General features: G+C 41.6%; 1 protein-coding gene across 1 annotated transcript; it reads right to left on the minus strand.

Annotated features, from left to right (window-relative positions):
• Positions 1-1,049: 1,049 nt before the first annotated feature.
• GALR1 (galanin receptor 1) lies at positions 1,050-17,502 on the minus strand. Its single transcript, XM_082236039.1, has 3 exons — positions 16,246-17,502; positions 4,550-4,615; positions 1,050-1,707 (listed from the first exon to the last, which is right to left on the minus strand). Exons 1-3 carry the CDS (start codon positions 16,963-16,965, stop codon positions 1,396-1,398), a joined length of 1,098 nt encoding a protein of 365 aa, XP_082092165.1. The 5' UTR covers positions 16,966-17,502; the 3' UTR covers positions 1,050-1,395.
• Between the last annotated feature and the right edge of the window lie 2,562 nt (positions 17,503-20,064).

Below are 20,064 nucleotides of genomic sequence, written 5' to 3' on the forward strand. Positions count from 1 at the left end.
AAACAGCTGAAAAAGTTATTGGAATTCAATTTTAATTTAAAATTACTTTCATTAAAAATCTAGAGTTATCAGTGAAGAAATAGTAGCGTTCAGCTTCCATCTGGTGTTGTGACTAATACTATCAATATTGTATCTTGATATAGAAATGCATATAGAGCAGGTTCACATGTAACGCTTAACCAAACGATTAATTAGCATAAATGTGAGGATTACTAGAGAGGGAAATGTGGATCCCGCACTCCTCCCCAGCAATCACGCTGCTAAGCCATTGTTTGACTTAGTGTGCTGTTTGAACCCAGGCTTGTGGTTTGTCTTCTCCAGACAAAACATGAGCTGTTTCCTAAGAGCATATCATGGTTACAGCTCAAGGTTTGCCTAGAGTAAGACAAGCCATGAGCCTGGATTTGAACAACATGCTAAGTCAAGTATGGATGTGTGTTCATGCCAAGCCACAGTTTGTCTTAGCATTACATACAAACCAGCTCCCTGTATCAAAATGTGCATTCTCATTTGTTAGATTCTTAATAGCCAGAGTAGCATGAGAAGGGGTATCTGAAATTTGCCGCCATTATGGCTATTTCCATAGGAAGCACCTGACAAAATCTGGAAACTAGATTCTGTCTGCCTGATATTCTTTCATTATCTACACACCAGGGAATCCTATGCAAGTTCCCATATACACAAAGCTGAGCAGCAAATCTGGCTTTATTAACCATGAACATCTAAACACCACAATATATTCCATTTCTGTTCTAAGTGGGCAGTAATCTTACACTGGACAATCTCTGGCTAATTGTGTAAATGTGGTATTAATTACATGGACCTACTGCACGGTTTGGACAGATAAGCTTCAAAGCACATTTCAGTTTTATCCTCAGGTGCCTGTGATTTGTATCCTATTTCCTTGCAAAAGGTCACATTTTGAGAAATAATAGTATATGGTGTAATTCTAACCATGACCACTCAAAATTAAGTCCTACCACATTCAACGGGGCTTACTCCTAGGTAAGTACAGTTGGGATTGCAGCTTTAGTGATTTTTTTTAAAAAAATGCATTTGTTTGTATAGGAGCAAAACATTATAATAGGTATAAATGAACACCCTTCTAAATGTATAGCAGGTTTCTGATTTACTTTTCTGGCATAATTTTAAAATATCTAAGGTACTCTTCATTTGAAAAGCATTCCAGAAAAAGAGTATTAGAGTGCTTTCCATATGAACCCAGATTTTCTCGCATCAAACCTTTTCCTCCAGAAGCTGTTATTACAAACAGAACTTCACTAAGCTGACTATCAATTGCCAACATAAAGGTTTGGAGCACTTGTGCTTTTTATCTGAAGCAGGTCCACTTATATGAAAACCTGGCATTGCAAATAAAGACACTATTAGTGTTGTTCACACATGTGTTGAATTAGTAGATGGTGGTGTGTCAATATTATTTTCTTTACCTTCGTTCAGAGGTGATTTGCTACCAATCTGGCATTTGAACACTTGCTTATAGGCCTTCCTAAAATTCTCAGAGAGGAATGCATATACAATAGGATTCACAGAAGAATTGCTATAAGCCAGGCAATGCGCTGCCACTCTGAAGATAAACGAGGCTTGAGTCAGTGGGAAATCTCCAAATTCAGCCCAGAGATGTACAACATGATGGGGCAGCCAGGATATCCCAAAAACCACTACGACCACCAGGACTGTTTGTGCTGTCTGAGACAGAAAAGTTAAAGCGTGGATTATTTCTTAACAACTGAACAAGCAGACTTACAATATAGGCTTGAAAAACAATGAAAAGGGGGAGAGGTACAGTAAACGTTTACAGATGTTATTCAAGTTTCCAAAAAGTAGCTTACAGGAATTAAACAAATGAGACTCGGGCCATACAAGCACTTAGATTTTCCTTCAAAAAAAATATTTTTACTTCTGCATATCTTGAGATCTCTCCAAGACAGCTAATACCAAGCTGTGTCTGAGAGGTGCCATTATGCCTAAACATCATAAACAGGGGGACATCTGCGATCAGAAAAAGTGCAATGTGTATTACTAATGTTCAATATCTCAGACACTTCATTTCATTCCCTCTCCCACCCCGATTTTCCATCTCCCCCCACCCCCACCCCCGACCTCATATTAAGGTTTTTTCTGCACTTCTGAATATCTTGGGTTTCACCCATGCTTGCTGATTCTTGTCTTTTGCATATTAATGGTGTTGTTTGGTCTACATAAGGACATGCACTTGGAGAACTGAGATCACCGCTGTTATATATTGTGATAGTAAGATAACAATATGCCCAAAATACAGCTGTTGTGTGACACAGCAAACAGTTGATTTTCCATGGCACATAAAATAAATGACTTATTTGGGACAAAATTCAGGCTGTCTGTCTTGATATAAATGGTAAGAAAAAAAAATTAATCAAAATCTAAATTACTACAGTTGTCATACATATTTTCAATGAGAGGTGGGGGGGGGAGTTTATATCACTTTATGTTAATAGTAAAAAAACAAATCCTTCTGTCCTTGAATCTAACTAAAACAAATTATAGCTCCAGTCATATAGAATTATCTAACAAGTTAAGTATGCTTCATTTGCCCTTGTTTGCTAAAAAATATGAAGCTCATTATGTTATGCTCAAGTAACCTCAGACGTAACTGTTGGCAGGATTTGACCGTCTACCTCTTAAATCTGTCATATTTATAACAGATGGTTCCTTTGGCTAGAGTCATTTTACATAATGGCCTGAAAATCCCTTGCTACATCTTATTCCATTATATCTCAGAAGCCTTTGTGACATTATTGGTATAATGTGCAGCCAAGGAGACATACAAGAGAGCTCTTCTTTATTTATTTATGGCTTAGGGATTCTCCTTAGAAAATCAAAGTACATGAAATATAATAATGGCCAAAAAAATTGAAATGCATTTCTAACGTCTTATTTATGTTGTATGTGCAACATAAATATGTGATGTTCCTTTTTTTCTTCTTATATATTTGAAAATCCAATTAAAAAATTAAACATACTTATCTCACTTCAAAGTGACTCAAGCTGCTAAGCTATGTCATTTACTCATGAGTAGATGGTGTGCCTGTGAGTAGACTGTCTGCCTACTACTCAACATAACTTATGAGGATACTTAAGGTAAAGGGACCCCTGCCCATTAGGTCCAGTTGTGACCGACTCTGGGGTTGTGGCGCTCATCTCACTTTACTGGCCGAGGGAGCCGGCGTACAGCTTCCGGGTCATGTGGCCAGCATGACTAAGCTGCTTCTGGCGAACCAGAGCAGTGCACGGAAATGCCGTTTACCTTCCCGCCGGAGCAGTACCTATTTATCTACTTGCACTTTTACGTGCTTTCGAACTGCTAGGTTGGCAGGAGCAGCGACCGAGCAATGGGAGCTCACCCCGTTGCGGGAATTCGAAATGCCAACCTTCTGATCAGCAAGTCCTAGGCTCTGTGGTTTAACCCACAGCTATTTGGCTTCCTGAAGAGCAATGCAGCCTTCTGTTTCAAGTGGCTGCAATCATATACACTCCAGGAACAAGTCCCATTGAAGCGTATTACTTCCTTCTGAGTAGACCTGCATAGGCTTGTACTCTTAAGCATCTATCTGCAAAAGTTTGCACTCTTAAGCATCAATCTGCAAAAGCATCTACCTGACCTGATAGCTGCAGAAGTAGATCTACTTATGAGCAAAACCCTCTTCAGTTATTTATCCCTCATGCAATTAGAAGTATGCGAAGGGAAAGCTGAGATTAGCCTATTGGCCCCACCTCCTCCACTGTATCCTCCTTCTGCACTTCTACAGACCTCCCATGAAATTTAGAGCCATACATAACACAAATAGAGAAGACTGCCTAATGCAGCTATTTAGCCATCCAGCTAACAGAGTGGACTGGTAGCAGAACTAGCATTCTCATTCTCGCTCTTTTCCCTCTCATGCTTTTATTTGTGTGGAGGATTTAAATGCACAAGTATTGTTAGTGTGGCTTTCCAGTTCTGCCATCATAATGTTTCCGGCCCCTTAATTATTTTGGCTTTGTTCTTTGTGCATGCATAGTGGAAATGTACAAAAAACAGCACAAGGCAAGTGAGGGACGAATGAGGGACCACGGTCAATTAGGTCAAGGCTGCTACAGCCAGACTGCCTGTTCCTCATTGCATAGGAAGTCTTTCCCGAGATAAGGCAAAGAATACAAGGAGGCCATTTCCACCTGCACAGGAAATATTGTTTTATTGTATGATTGCTCATTGGCCTTGATTCGTTAGAACAGATAAAATCACTGGTATATCTGCAGTGAATAAATAAAAATGGGGAGGGGGTATGTTAAAAAATGATTTCTTTTTCATAGTCCTAAATATTTATCAGATTATTTTAGTAAGATCTGCTGGTTCCTGAAATGTGCTGATATCTGTCACAAAATACTGAATTATCACATTTTCTTTCTAAATTTACTAATATAGTTTGTAAATGTCATATTGGAAATGAATATGCACTCAACAACATGCCCTCTCAACCCTTGTTTTTAATAAGGAAAGCTATTTATTTACCTTCTTTTTGGATGCTTCTGACTTCTTTGATATGTTCCGCAGTTTTTTATGCAGGTGATTGAGAACCTGAAAAGATGATGATGATGATTAAATCAAATTTATATACCACCCTTCATCCGCAGAACTCAGGATAGTTACAACATAAAAGCGCAATATAAAAAGACAAATACATAATAAAAACAAAAATAACCCAATAACGCCCCCCTCACCAACACATTGAATTTCTAGTTTGTTTAGAACTACAAAATAAAACAAAGCAACTAGTTTAAGACAGTTTTGCAGTAAAAGTTTTTGGAACTCATTGTTGTAGTGGAGCTTATTCATTCCTACTCTGCACAAGGTCCAGATCGGAAAATTCCACTCAAATAACTCTAACACTCGCCTACCTGGGAATAAACCCCATTCAATTCAGATACCTATTAGATGCAAAACTCAGCATGCATCCTATTCAGGTCTACTTAGAAAGGATGCATGCTGAGTTTTGCATCTAATAAGTACCTGGTGAAAAATATTTACTACATTCACAGGTTCAAATGTTACATTGATAGGTTTTTACAATCAAAGTTTTTAAACTTTTCAAATACCAGCTTTCAAATACCAACATAAACAATCATATCCTCAGGGGCAGTTATGAACACATTTGTTCTTTACAGCTTCCAAATATTTGGGGGGGAAAGCTACAAATGTGTATCCAAGTGGGTGAGGCAGAACCGCCAAATTAATGCAACAGTAAGAGCTGAGCTATCCGTTTCTTTTTATATGTATTCCTAATCAGAGGATTATAATGGATTACAATAAGGTCCAAAGGGGGAAAAGGGAAGAGTAGAAATGAGCTAAAGCAAATGTGCTACAATATCCAACACATAAAAAAAAATCCCAACAATTAAGTTAAACTGAAAAAGTGTAATTTAAGTAAGAATGCACCATCCCTTCCTTAGATTACTGTTTTCCATTGATATTTTTATGCATCTAAATCTATTCCTTTTAGGTGGATTATTTGTGTAGTGAGTTGCATCCTGATATATAATTTATTCATGGGCAGGGCAGGGGACAGCTGTGTACCTTCAACTAAAACGACAATGAAATACAGGAAGTACAGTCTGTGATATTCCATCAAAAGCTGAAATGTATAAAAGAGCTTTATACAGGATGTTTTGTGTTAGTTTTACATAGAAACACCAGACTATACTTGCATTTCATTGCCTCTTGGCCTCACATTTTGCATCTCTTCTATTATTAATAATTATCACCATCATCATTACTGCTTAATGCCCAGGCAGCTTTTCTACACTAATATACAGGGTGAGTCCTTTAAAAGAGGATATAGAGTACACATGTTCCACGGGGCCTCTTTTAAAAGACTCACCCTGTATATATACATATAGATGTCATCATGAGAATACCTATTCAAGCATCTGATAAAGTGGACTCTAGCCCACATAAGGTCATGCCACACAAGAAATATGTCAAGAGAGAAATTTAAATTCCTTGCATTTGCTAGCTGAAGGGGATTAAAACAGAGAGAAAGTACCTCTCTGCCACTGCACTTACATCCACACTCCATGGTCATAGATCTGCCACTGGCAGTGTTTTTCAGCTACATCTCCCATAGTTTATTCTCTCCCATGGAAACCATTGGGGGGGGGATTTCAAAGATGTACAGTGGTACCTCGGGTTACATACGCTTCAGATTACATACGCTTTAGGTTACAGACTCCACTAACCCAGAAATAGTGCTTCAGGTTAAGAACGTTGCTTCACGATGAGAACAGAAATCGTGCTCTGGCGCCGCCGCAGCAGTGGGAGGCCCCATTAGCTAAAGTGGTGCTTCAGGTTAGGAACAGTTTCAAGTTAAGAATGGACCTCTGGAATGAATTAAGTACTTAACCCGAGGTACCACTGTATAAGGAACTGCCAGAGAGGGAGGAGGGCTTCCATCTTCTGTATTAACCAGCACATGCTGGGATAATGGATCATCCATCACTTTGCTACTAGCTCTCCCTTCAGTTAGGATTGCTGTACGTATCTGCCCATCTTTAAGGTGCCACCAGACTCTCTTGTTTTCGATATGATATACTTTGCATGGCTAACCATTTAGTAATATAGTACATCTGTTTTAGTCACGATGTGTATTTGACCAGGCTATTGCCATAGTAGTACATTTAATAGATTATCAACTCTCTGCAATCCAATATTTTACTTCATAAAATAAATTAGGCTTTCCTGAGCCACCCATGAATTCCAGTTTAAAATACATACAGGTTATTATTGGTCCATTAATTTTATTTTTATTCCCCCCCCCCATTACTGCCCTTCTACTAGATGTAGAGGTAAAAAACATACCATATTTTTCGCTCTATAAGACGCACCAGACCACAAGACGCACCTAGTTTTTGGAGGAGGAAAACAAGAAAAAGAATATTCTGAATCTCAGAAGCCAGAACAGCAAGAGGGATCTGTGCGCAGTGAAAGCAGCAATCCCTCTTGCTGTTCTGGCTTCTGTGATAGCTGCGCAGCCTGCGTTTGCTCCATAAGATGCACACACATTTCCCCTTACTTTTTAGGAGGGAAAAAGTGAGTCTTATAGGGTAAAAAATACAGTATATTAGAATAAAGATATTCTAGATCTAAACCTTTATTTTTTTGCATCTAGTACCATGTGGATACTTGGGTTCTCGCCAATTTTGCCTATAAATTGCCTATACATGGTTTCTATAACAAGATTTCAGAAACAATATTCCTGGAAATTCACGTAAGCAATATAAACTGCAATAGTTATATTGCTAAATTAAATCACAGTTCTTTGCAAAAAGCTTTCCTACAAGATAAGTCTGGAAAAATCTCTTAGAGCATGAGAGCATCACAGACCAAAAGAGATTTAAACTACAGATATATTTGGTTGTATTTGGCGTAGCATATTTTAACAATGCGATATGAAAGAATATGTTTTACTTTATCACCCAAATGTTTGAAGTAGTTTATCACCAAACATAAATCCCTTCCACATGTAAAGGGTAGGGAACAAATAGCTAGTTCCAGGGTATGGTCTGAATGCAGATGAGGCTATCATCTTGCTGAAGCTAAGCAGATATGTGTCTGGTCAGTGTCTGTATAGGATACCTCTTAGGAACCACATTAATGCCACATTTATAGAAGAAAGGTGGATATAAATGTAAGAAAATGTCCAGTGAGGGAGGATGGACAGAGAGAAATGTGATAAACCAGTCTAGATTATTTTATTTTGCTGATGGTATTATAAACATCTATGTATAAGTGTAATTTGGTATTAAACAGGGTGGATAAAAATCAACGATTTTAAAAAAATAAAAATAAAAAAACAGTTGTTTTTTATTTAAATCAGATTTTTAAAAATTTAAATTGGATTTTTAAAATAAAATGCTTCTGGAGGAAAAATCTTTCTAAAGATAGTTTTCTATTTAAGTTACATCACGAAATAAGGATTTGTTTTAAATTTTTCATGTGTGCTAAAACTAAGTTTTTTGTTTCTTTTTAATTGTTTAACCACATCAGTTAACAATGTTATTGTTTTAGTTAAATAAATTGTTTAAATTGTTATTAAGGAAAATATTATTTTTCTCCTTCCAATAAAGTACAGCAGAAGAGTTGTCCAACTATAAACAATTAACTTATTAAACCTCACAATAATTTCATGATTATCTGTCTATGTATTTCTAATAGTATAACCAAATCAGTCATTTTTGATAGAACTGTAAAAACTACTCTGAAAATGTATTATTCCAAAAAATGAAACCAACTGGTTGAAAATATTAAGATTATACCAGCAAGAATGAGTCTTTCTATAAAAATAAACAAATGATTTGAATCAAGTCTTGCTGACTAGTGATTTAAATCAAATCCACCCTGGTATTAAATAGGTGGAAGACAGTAAACCAATACTGAATAGACAATTTATCAATACTTATCTATGGCACTGTGTTGAAAATCTCCAAAGGACCAATCCCAATTGCCTCATAAATATGCGAATGTGATCCATATGGGATGCACGTTCACAACCCGCAGCGTTCGCAACCCGCATCTGCACATGCGCAGGTTGCGATTCAGCGCTTCTGCGCATGCGCAACCGCCAAAACCCGGAAGTAACTCATTCTGGTACTTCCAGGTTTCGGCGGTCCACAACCCAAAAAAACACAACCTGAAGCGGCTGTAACCCAAGGTATGACTGTATATCACTAGGTATAAGATGGTGCCTTACAGAACCCCACAGCATAATTGCCAGTGGGTAAGGAACAGTAACTCAATGCTGCTCTCTTGAATTGGCCTTGCAGACAGGACAGGAGCAATGCAATAAAACACCCCAGAGTCTTTCACATATACAGTACAGCACGGTCACTTATTCACCCATCAATCCATTCCCTCGCAAACCCCTCTCGCCTTCTCTCATAGCCACTCAACCCCATCTCTCACTTGGGGTTATACACTCTTAACTCATGGTTCACAGTCACCTCCCACCACAAACAAAAATTGGGAGGCCCCTGCTGTCACCCTGAGTATCACCCGCCTATACCTGCAGTGACAACTGCCTAACCCATTTAATCTAACAACAGCCAAAGTAGGGGGGCAGCAGCCTCCTGACAAGTGACACAAAGTGTGGTACCCATTGGTGGCTCCCCCTTCAGGATCACTCTTGTTGAGGGCCATCACATCACAATGGCCAGCTTTGACTCAATGGAGTGGATATCAGCAGAAGTGTCTGGAGTTCAATGCTGCCCTCCTCCTTCCAGCAGCTTGCTGTAACAGGAGTGAGCGAGTATTGCTAATGCCCTCTCATCCTGCTCTTGTTCTCCTCACCAAGGCAATCAGTGAGTCCAGTGTCAATCAGTGGAAATACATTGATAGCTCATAAGAGGTTGAAGCATGCCCCAAGTACGGGCAATATTGATTGCTGCAAGGCAGCTATTATGGTTTCATCCACTTGTTTCATGTAATACCTCTTCATTAGCACTTAGTATATGGGAAGTGTTGCTTTAAATTAATATATCAATAATTTTCATTGCGGTTAATGATAAAATCATGGATGTTCTTAACTGTTCAGTTGAGATAATTATATGAATGCATTGCTCTTACATACCTGTTACATAAAACAGATCAATTCAAATTTTTTTAAATACTTTCCTACTGCTGCTATTATAGTCCTGCTATTGTGTGATGCATGGTTTGCAGGTTGCAATGCCCTCCACCCAATGTTAGAAACTCAGAAATATAAGCTCGGCACCAATTGGCTCCTTAAACCAGAGTTATAGTTGCCAAAACAGAATGCCTTGTTGCCATTTGGGGGCTCAAAGGTCCTCTTTTTTTCAAAACAATTTTTTGGTTCCTGAAATCCATTCTGATTGTGCAGATAAAATATAATGGATAGAATTCTACAGAATCTGTTGCTAGTGTGTGAAAACAGTCGAGATCCAAGGATCTCCAGGAATGCACCTCAGATGGTGGAGATAGAAAGCACCATCCTGGTGCCCAGGCAGTTCACTTGGTTGCAAGTGGCCAATAACCAGGTGGAAAATGCACCTGGCGAATTTCGAACGATGTCTCCACCTCATGAAAAGCCACTCCAGAGGCTCAGGAAAAGTTATAAATCAATGTTTAGTGAATCCACAGTGGTCAGGCACTTTGTACAAAATGACTTCTTCAGAGACAAGAAAAAACAGATGTTAATTTATAATATTTTATTCGTTTTTTCAGCCTTGAAAAGCCAAGTGAATGAACTGAGCTGAAATTGCCTCATTAATCTTTCAGTATTAATCACAGTGCAATCATTCTTGTAACTGAAGCAAAACCTGTGAAAATCCATGTCAAAGACACTCAGAAATTATGCTTTACTTTAGCTTCTGAGGCCAATTCTGAATCATCCAAGGGTAATTTCAGGCAGGCAGTGGCGTAGCGTGGGGGGTGCAGGGGGGGCCTGCCGCACCGGCCGCAACATCTGGGGGTTAGGGTTAGGGGGCGCAAATCCACGGGTTAGGGGGCGCAAATTACTTGCCTTGCCCCGGGTGCTGACAGCCCACGCTACGCCACTGCAGGCAGGTACTTCTTATGAGAAATGTTCCTCATGTTTTTCGCAGCATCCACACAACTCTGTTGGCATCAAAATGGCAATTCACATTCCCACCTCCCATTTAATCTGGATTTACCTCATTGTATATTTTGTCTTTTAAAAAAAATAAAAAAATCCATCAACTCATTTGTGATATTTGAATGACTCTCTTAAAGTCATTCATCCACAGTACACACACAAATAGCAAAAGACACTTTTAGCAGCATATGTGAAAATCGTATTCATAAGTGTTCTTAAATAATACTATTTATCCCGAAAAATGAACAGCCTGAGGAGAAACTTGCTACCAAAATGCTGCTTCTCTTTCCAGTAGAAGGCAGATTTATTAAACAGCTATTGTTTTTTATAGGAGCTGAAGGAGCATAGTACTTCAGGGACATATCCCAGACAGTATCTGGATTAAGATGCATGAAAAATGCAATAAACTTTAATGTCTAAAGTTTAACCACAGCAGAAAAGTTCACAAAGCTTTTCTCCCAAGAGGCCTTAATGAACTGCTTGAAAAAATATATATTAGATGGATATAGTCTGAAAATAGCTAATCACATATCTGTTACAGAACAGGTGACAGAGGAGGTAATTTATTTGTCAGAAAGCTCCCACTCTAATGAGCACAGCATCCTCCACCCAAACTTTTTAGAAACAAATGAATGTGGCAGAGACCCAAATCAGTCAAATTTATTAATGCCATTAACCTTATGGGAAAAATCCCATTGGGCTGTATTTTTCAGTGGTGTTACAACCAAAAAAGGTAACAAAAAGTAATCTAGTAAACATTGGCCTGTTTAAGATCACTGTGCAATTTTTTTTTGCTATGGAGATTATAGAGTTGATTATTTGATTTTAAAATATTCCATATAACCAGAGGCATTGTATTTACAGGGAGAATGTAGCTGATATGCCCCAGCATTTATTGAATCACTCCATCTATAAAGAGGTGGGGCAAAAACATGAGGGGGGGTTTTGGGGGGGGAGTTTCGCATTGGGTGAATTAATTCCTGCTTACTCGGCAGTGATCCAATGCAGGGATCACTGCCAGACACTGAGAGGGAGAGGAAAAGGTGGCAGGGACATTGATGTGGTTCTGGGCACAATGGCAGGAACACTGGCCCACACCGACTCTTCTGCTGCCTGGCCCCTCTCCCTTGATATCTGGCAGCAACTTCCACATCTGGAAGGCAGAGAAGCAGCACAGCTGCATCAAGGCAGAAGGCTAGCACAGGAGTAATAAGCCTTCGCCCTTAGCTACTAACCAGTCCTTTGAAGTCACCAGCAGGCATTGAAGTCAACAACCAGAAGAGTGGAAAAGTTTTGGCGACTTCAACTTGAAACATTAAAAGTATATAAACTCAGTCATGCCCCTGCTTAGTCGGAGATCCCAGTGCCAGCTGTAGACTGAAGAAGTGGGAAGGTGTGCTGCTGCCCTGCGGCAACTCGCAGGGCCCTGAGATATCTGGTATTTTCTATGGTTTGCTTTCTATTTTTGTCTAGCAAACAATCCCTGTTTAAGTACAAAGTTCCTGTTTTGTTTATTGCCACTGGAATCCAAAAAGAACCCTTTGCCCCTTGAGAAGGCAACAGGCTAGAAGAGATTTTATTTAGTGTGTGTTTTCATTTGTACCCTAGTAGCTCCTGAGGCTGTAATTACGCAGCTGTGATATAAGCAATTATACATACAGCCAACTTTGGGATATCTTATGCCAACAATTAAACTAAGACTAGGAATAACAATCACTACACTGAGGTATTGTAACTCATTATGCTTTAGTAATTCTGTGGGCTGTACCAAGGTTGTGTAACAATAATGTAGCAGCTGCTCTGTTGAACTTCTGTGAGATGTTTCTATTTGGACAATCATTTGATTGACAAGATGAGAACAGAGGGTTGCTTTTAACGGTAGGTTTCAAGAGGGAGGAAGCCCATTGTGATGCATGTCTTCTATTACTGTACTACGTTTAAGGTTTGTACTCATCCTGAGTGAGCAGTTGGGGGAGGGGAGATTTAAGAATGGTGACAGCCACTTCAGGAGTTTGCTGGGCAAAAGTGTCAGCAGGCAGTTGGTGGCAATCAGGGGTAGAGGTAGTTAATTCCTGCATTTATTTTAGCACTGGGAGAGGACTGTTGAGGCAAGAGAGAATTTCAGTTTCCACCATGCAAGCACACAGTTGCTTCATGGATAGCTGGACCAGTGGTGACTATTCAGTCAGCAACTATTCACCTGCAAGGTACTGACGGAAGTAGCCCCTTCCTTCACTCCATCCCCCCACAACTTAAAGGTACAGGCAAGAATGCCACTCTTTCACCAATTCCTGAAGCAGCCACCAGTGATTTCACCTACAACTGCTTCACCAGACACTGTTTAAATAAGCACATGATTAAACTCTCTCTCTCTTGACATTGCAACATATAAGGTGCGGCCAAGATCAGAAGAGCCATTAGCCCTATTAAGGCATTTTTGATACATTTAGCTATTATTACTCATTATTACATTTCTAATAATGTGGTAGAGATGGTTCTACCTTCCCTATTTCATCCTTACACCATTCTGTGACTGGTCACGAAGGGAATTTTATGGCCATGTGGTCTCCCAGGTTCAATATTCAAACCACCTCACCATTCATCAGTAATAGCATGCAAGGTTGGGGAAGGGGGCCACATTAGTTTTCTGGCAAGTGAGTCACTGTTGCTTATCAATAGTGGGGTTGGTACAGTGAAAGTGCACCAGCAGAGCCAATCTGCTACTACTGCTGGTGCATTTACACCAAGCCACTCTCCCTACTGCCTCACCCCCTACCAGAGCAGTAAGCCACAGTGAATGACCCGCCAGGAAACTAGAATAGCAGCTCTGTCCAAACTTGGGAGTCACTTCTGTCTGTTGAAGAACATACAGAAGGAGGCAGCAGGCTACTGGCTCCACTGGCAATCAGCTCCCTGGACACAGATGTCAGCATAGAAAAATTCTCCATATGAGCTACAATGTCTTCACCAATGCACAGATGTCCAAGAGGCATGCTATCCAGAACAAGATCAGCAATGCACTCTCATTGCCCCTTTCTCTCTATGTGCAGGCATTGTATGTGGGAAAATGCCTGAATGTGGCTAATGTCACATTTTTACTCATGACAATTAATGTGTCCTATACTATCAAAACAGCCTAATAATGGTTTTAATCATTTTAACCCTGCCACTTTTGAATATGGAGACATTTCCCTTACAAAAACTATTTATTTATAACAAAATATTTATATATTACTATATAATAAAACATCAAGGCATTTTAATATCTACATATAATAAAAGCACATTAAAAAATAAAATAAGAGCTAATCAGCTAACTATTATGGAATGATGCATTCTTATCTGCCTGCATAAGCCTGGCAAAATAGAAAAGGTTTCAGCAGGCTTTTAAAAATTGAAACAGAAGGCATCTGTTGAATCTCTATTGGAAGTACATTCCACAAGATGGAACTGATGAAAGAAAGCTCTTTTTTGTGTTGATGTCAAATAAGCCTTACCAGCTTGGATAACAACCAATGATACTACGGCAGACGATCTCAGTGACTGAGATTATGCACTGCCATCAGCAGTCTGGCCACCGAACTCTGCGGCAGCTGGAGCTTCCAAATCAGGTTCAAGAGCAGCTCCACGTAGAGCACATTACAGTAATCCAGCCTCAAGGTTACCAAAGCATGGACTACAGTAGTCAGATTATCCCTTTCCAAGAACAGCTATAGATAGTGAACCAGGTAGAGCTGATAAAAAGAACTCCTAGCCGCAGATGACCCTCAGACATCTAATGATGGTATCTGGGAATATTCCCAAGCTATGGACTTGCTCCTTCAGAGACAGTGTGACCCCATCAAGAACAAATAATTTCCTGTATCCTGGACACAGAAACCACCACCCAAACAGACTGTCTTTTGAGGATTCAAGCAGTTTATTGGCCCTCATCCAGTTCACCACTGCACTCTGATACCAATCCAGAGTTTTCACATTCTCTCCTGATGTTACGGAGAAGTAGAGCAGCATTTCATCATGACACCTTGCTCTAAAACTCCTAATGAGTGCTGCCAACAGCTTCATATAGATCACATAATAAATTAACTAGTAGGCATTCTGAAAAGTGATGGTTTGCATTCCTGTTATCTGTTTTCTGCTTAATAAAACTAGTAAATCAGTGCATGCATATAGTATTCAAGGATTCTGATGTATTGGAAATATTGGAAGTACTGGGATTCTGGGCTAAATACAAAGTCTTTCTAACTAAAAATTGGTTTCAAAATTTGTTACCATTTACAACAGTGAAACTATGGCTAATGGTAGCAATTAATTATAAATGCTGTATGATGAATGGATTGCCATTTTGTATTAAGACAACTTAGAACCATGGAATTGTAGATCTGGAAGAGACCATGAGGACCATCTAAATCCAATCCCCTGAAATGCAGGAATCTTTTACCCAACATGGGAATTGAACCCAGGACCTTGAGATTAAGAGCCTCCTTCTCAACCGACTGAGCTATGCAAGCCTCCAGATTATAAATCCAAGCAAAAACACTGTGTTGTCAGAATGAAGAGACTGTGGAGTTTCAAATCAATTGTAATTTGATGTCTTAGTCCCGTCTAGTTCTAGCATTCCTATTGATTTTTTTTTATCTCAATCAGATAGTCAGGATGAACCCTTCATCTCAGAAGCAAAACTTCCACTGATATCTATCAAAAGAGATCACACTTTAATTCACAGATTGCCTTATGGATAGGAACTGTATAACCACCAGCTGGAAAGTGCCTTTGTGCAGGAACAGATTTTAGGAAACCTCTTTTTTTTTCCCTCAGAAAGTCATTCACACTGAGATTTTTAAAGCAAAAGACTGCAATATGAAGCAGCATTCATTCACACAGCCTGTTGCCGCTTGCAAAGTTATCTGGATCAGGGCCTCTCTATTTTTGACACAGGGTATGGTAAGAACTGTAATTTGCCCTATCTTTGAAGCAGCTGCAGTTTAGTCCATATGGAAGCCATATAACGAGGTTGTATGGTTCTGCCTTGAGTCAGTTTCAATACAATGTGGCTGAGTACTATGTGTTTGGAATGGGAAGTTACACTTATTGTAACCTCTGTAATATATCTCTAGTTAGTAGTCTAAAGTTTATAATATCATAAAGAGATCAAGATCTATAAACAACTCAACTCAACCCCCCTAACCCTTATGATCTGGAATTTAGCTTGTGCAACCATTCCACACACTTTTCAACTTTGACTTACCAAAACTACACCATATATAACTTAATTAAGCCTCTGTGCACATGAACTACTGCATCATGGTCAATAAAGTCCTTGCAAATGCAACCTTTAACCTTTTAGTGTATGTTAAACATTGTGCAATTATATCTGTAGCCAACACAGGTTATGCACAGTAATGTCACACTAAACATTCACTGAACACTAAACATTCATTTTAGTCCAAGCTATTCTTACCACTGTGCAGTCTGCTGTGTAAGCCATTGTTCTCCAAGGCTGCTTTCCCTATATACTTTGGGAATGGCTGCCTCTCACACACATCTATGGCATGACTTGTGCTAATTCACCTGCACTCACCTTCGCATAGCAAAAGGAGATGAGCAGCAGTGGTAGCAGGTACCCAAAGACAAAAGTGCAGATCACGTAGACTTTCTTGTGATGGAGATTGGGCCATACTTCCCAGCAGAAAGTCTGGTTGATGATTTCATGGTGAACGATACGCTGGTGGTGAGCCACAGGCGAGGCCATGGCAATCGAGAGCAGCCAAATGACCCCGACGCCAAGCAGCGCATTGCGGGACACTCGCAGGGACGAGGAGCGCCGGGAATGCACAATGGCCACATAGCGGTCCACAGACATTGCCGAGAGCGTGAAAATGCTGACCAGCATGGAGACGGTGAAGAAGTAGTGGATGAACTTGCAGATGAAGGTGCCCAGCACCCAGCTGGGCGACATGTACACTGTGGACTGGAAAGGGATGCAGAAGAGCAAATAGGCCAAGTCGGCAATGCTCAGGTTGAGGACAAAGATGTTGGTGGTGCTGCGGGGCTTGCCCGGCTTGCTCCGGGCCAGCACGGTGATGACCAAGGAGTTGCCCACCACGCCCAGGGTGAAGATGAGGCCAAAGACTATCAAGGTGATGAAGTTCTCGATGCCAATTTCGAAGAGGAAACTGGCCCTCCCCTCTTCCAGGGGGCGCTCGGGAGCCGACCTGGAGGCATTCGAGTCCAGCCAGGACAAGCCCCAGGTGTGGTTCATGTGGTAGAGGGAGGTGGGGGCGGGCGGCTGGGGGTCCATGCTCGGGGCAGTCTAGGAAAGCAAAACTCCACAAAGCAACAGGCAAGCGAAGCAGCCCCGTCTCTTCCACAGAAAACCTCTTCGCTTCAGAAAGGGGCTTTTCTCTCTTCCTCGCAAGGACTAAGCCCAGCCCCTTCTTGTTCCCCGGGAACAAGGGGGGGGGGGCAGAGGGCAGGGGAGACAACCTTGCGTGGAAATGGCACGAGTCCCCGGGACGGTTCCCCTCATGCGCTGGCCAGCGTGTCCCTCTCCTGCCCGCTCAGCAGCGGCAAACTTAAAAGGCGGGAAGCGGCGCTTGCCCTCTCTGGCGGTCCGCTCGCCAGCCCATGCGGTCAGCTAGAGCTCCCTTTCCGAGAGAGACCCTCAGAGAGGGAACTCTTCTCTCGCCTCCTCGTCGTCGTCTTCTTCTTCTTCGCAGGAGCGGACCTCTGGACTGCGCCCCTCGTTCCCGCCTCTCATCCCTCAGGGCGAGCGGGGCTTCGCTCGGCTCGGAGGCAGCCGCTGCCTGACTGCGCGCGGACTGCTCGGCTGGCGCTTTTTCTCCCGCTTCCCCCGCGCGCCCCCCCCCCTCAAGCTCCTCCTCCGGCTCCGGCTCCTCCCTCAGGCTGCCTGAGGCGCCGCTCGCGACATCGCTGGCCGCCAGACCCGGGCAGCCTTTTCTCCCCGGCTCCTGCCCCTGGCGCGCAACAGGGACGGGAATCCAGCCGAAGCAGCAGGTTCTCCGCTCCCTCGGGATTTCCGGGGTTGAGCAGCCCACTGTTCTGCTGGGGATATGCGGGACGGGGAAGGGAAATGCTGAGTGGAAACCCGGCCGGTCGGATGGCGCGCGCAGTGCCTCTTCTTCCTCGCTTTGCCTCCCGAGGTAGCAGAAAGGGCGCCTCTATTTAGCCAGCCAGAGGAGGCAAAAGCCGCCACAGAATCCCACCCAGAACTCCGCCTGGGGTTTTTTCCCTTGCGTTTGTATTCTGCTCTTCCTCTAAGCTGCTCAGGGAGCATACATTATTTACTATTATTATTATTTTTCGTAAGGGCTATAGCAATGTAAAAATAAAATAAAATACAATATTAGAAGTTAGTCATAGTCAGAGCAGACTAACTTGGAATCAGCGGATTTAAGTCTGTTGTGCTCAGTGGATCTTCTCTTGGGTGTGACTCACTTCTGACATCGCCCCAGTGTGAATGGGAAATCCGCATTGGATTTCTCCCCCTCTGAAGCTTCTGCAGTATCCTTATTTGTATGAGAAGAGGCCCCAAGGGGCCTTTTCAATGCCACATATGACTACTGGGGCGGGGGGCGGGGGAGGAAAACCACCTGTCAAAATTGGCTACTTTGCACATGGAGTGTTCGACAGGTGTCATTCATCGATCTCTACAGTTCCCAGTTTGTGACAAACTTTTTCGCACTGAAAAGGATCCAGTGACTTTTAGAAACAAAACGGGCAAAGCATTTCTCCTGAGGCTATTTGCATACCTTCATCTGACTCACATCTCCTGTTGGCTGCGGAGGAACAGACCTGTTAAAAACGCTTCTTACTCTAGAAATCCCACTAAGCATTTCCACTCCATTTTCCCTTCTCTGTAGCATGACAGTATCTTAAATCACTACCTTCATGACATCGAATACGCTTTACATTTTTGTTTTTATCTTCTTTAAAGGTTTGGCTTAATACTGAACGCAAGAGCTGTGGTGTAGCTATTGAGGGTTGTATCCAACACCTATCCTTTTTCATTCTTTGTAGGCAGTGCACAGATTCATCAATTTTGTGATTCTGCGGAAGATTCTCAGTGGTGATGAATTAATTTAAGGCTTATGTATCAACTCATATTTCCCCTGGGGATCTAAAAGTGTTCCAGTTTTAGAAATGCCAACCACAATTCTCTTTTTTCAGTCATCAGCAGGCAAGCACAGGACAATCCCTATCTCTTAGCTCTGGTCTACTGCTTTGGAGACTAGACAAGACTAAAATGGAGTTGTGGCACACTCTCAGACTCAGTAAGTCATGAATGAGCCAGGGGCAAAACTAGGCTTTATTTCACCCAGGTCAAAGACCCAATTTGGCACCCGCGCCCACACATTTGTGTACACACATACACAGGCTGGGACTCTCATTGGCACCCTTCTGGAGGCTTCAACTGGGGCAAAAAAACCGGCTGCCCCCCCCCCCCGGTAGCTACTGCTCTGGAATGAGCTACTAGTTATTCACAACTTGAGGGTTTAAAGGGGCTCCTGGTCAATTGGTCTGCAAAGCGAATGTAAAGCCTGCCCTGACTTTGGATCACAATTGCCTCTCCTGATGAGGAGTTCCTAGTGGTGCAGCAATGAAACTGCTTGCACATGTGCAAAGCTAAGCAGGGACTGGTATGGTTTCAAATTGAATGGGGTGGAGGACTGTGTGTTGAGATTCCTGCATTGCTGGGGTTTGGACTAGGTGACCCTCAGGGTCCCTTACAATTCTATGATTCTGTGAAAGATTCTCAGTGGTGATGAATTAATTTAAGGCTTATGTATGAAATGGTTTACCCAAGCACTGCTATGGGTGTTGCTGTTCACTAGCACCCCCTGCTGGCTACATTTTTCACTGTTGCCATCTTTTCTCATTTAGGTTCCTAAACTTAACTGTTCTTAAAGAAGTTTGTTATTCAAGATGCTTCACTAGACCACACCAAACCAGCAACAAAGTCCTAAGCTAAACACAAACAATTGTGCCTGCCTCTCATTTCTCTCTTTAAAATGCATCCCTGAATCCCACTGAGCATAACTTTCAACAGGCAGAGGGCCTTTTTGGTAGCTATATGCCTGCCCTGTGGAACGCCCTCCCATCAGATGTCAAGGAAATAAACAACTATCTGACTTTTAGAAGACATCTGAAGGCAACCCTGCTTAGGAAAGTTTTAAATATTTGATGTTTTACCTTGTTTTTAATATTCTGCTGGGAGCCACCCAGAGCGGCTGGGGAAACCCTGCCAGATGGGTGGGGTATAAATATATTATTTATTTGTTTGTTGAATAATGCTGAAGAATTCAAAAGCTTGCTACTTTGTGACATTTTAGTTGGTCCGAATAAAGAGATGTCCTAGTATGGAATGAACACAGTGCAT

This window comes from Podarcis vaucheri, assembly GCF_965113315.1.
Source record: "Podarcis vaucheri genome assembly, chromosome: 8".
NCBI classification, from domain to species: domain Eukaryota; kingdom Metazoa; phylum Chordata; class Lepidosauria; order Squamata; family Lacertidae; genus Podarcis; species Podarcis vaucheri.

What these genes read in the sequence shown, in the direction of transcription:
- GALR1 (XM_082236039.1), bottom strand. Translation starts at nt 16,965, where the DNA reads ATGGACCCCCAGCCGCCCGCCCCCACCTCCCTCTACCACATGAACCAC. An exon ending in TCTCCTTTTGCTATGCGAAG is followed by an intron (nt 4,616 to 16,245) that starts GTGAGTGCAGGT and finishes TCATCTTTTCAG; the next exon opens with GTTCTCAATCACCTGCATAA. An exon ending in CAGAAGCATCCAAAAAGAAG is followed by an intron (nt 1,708 to 4,549) that starts GTAAATAAATAG and finishes TTTCTGTCTCAG; the next exon opens with ACAGCACAAACAGTCCTGGT.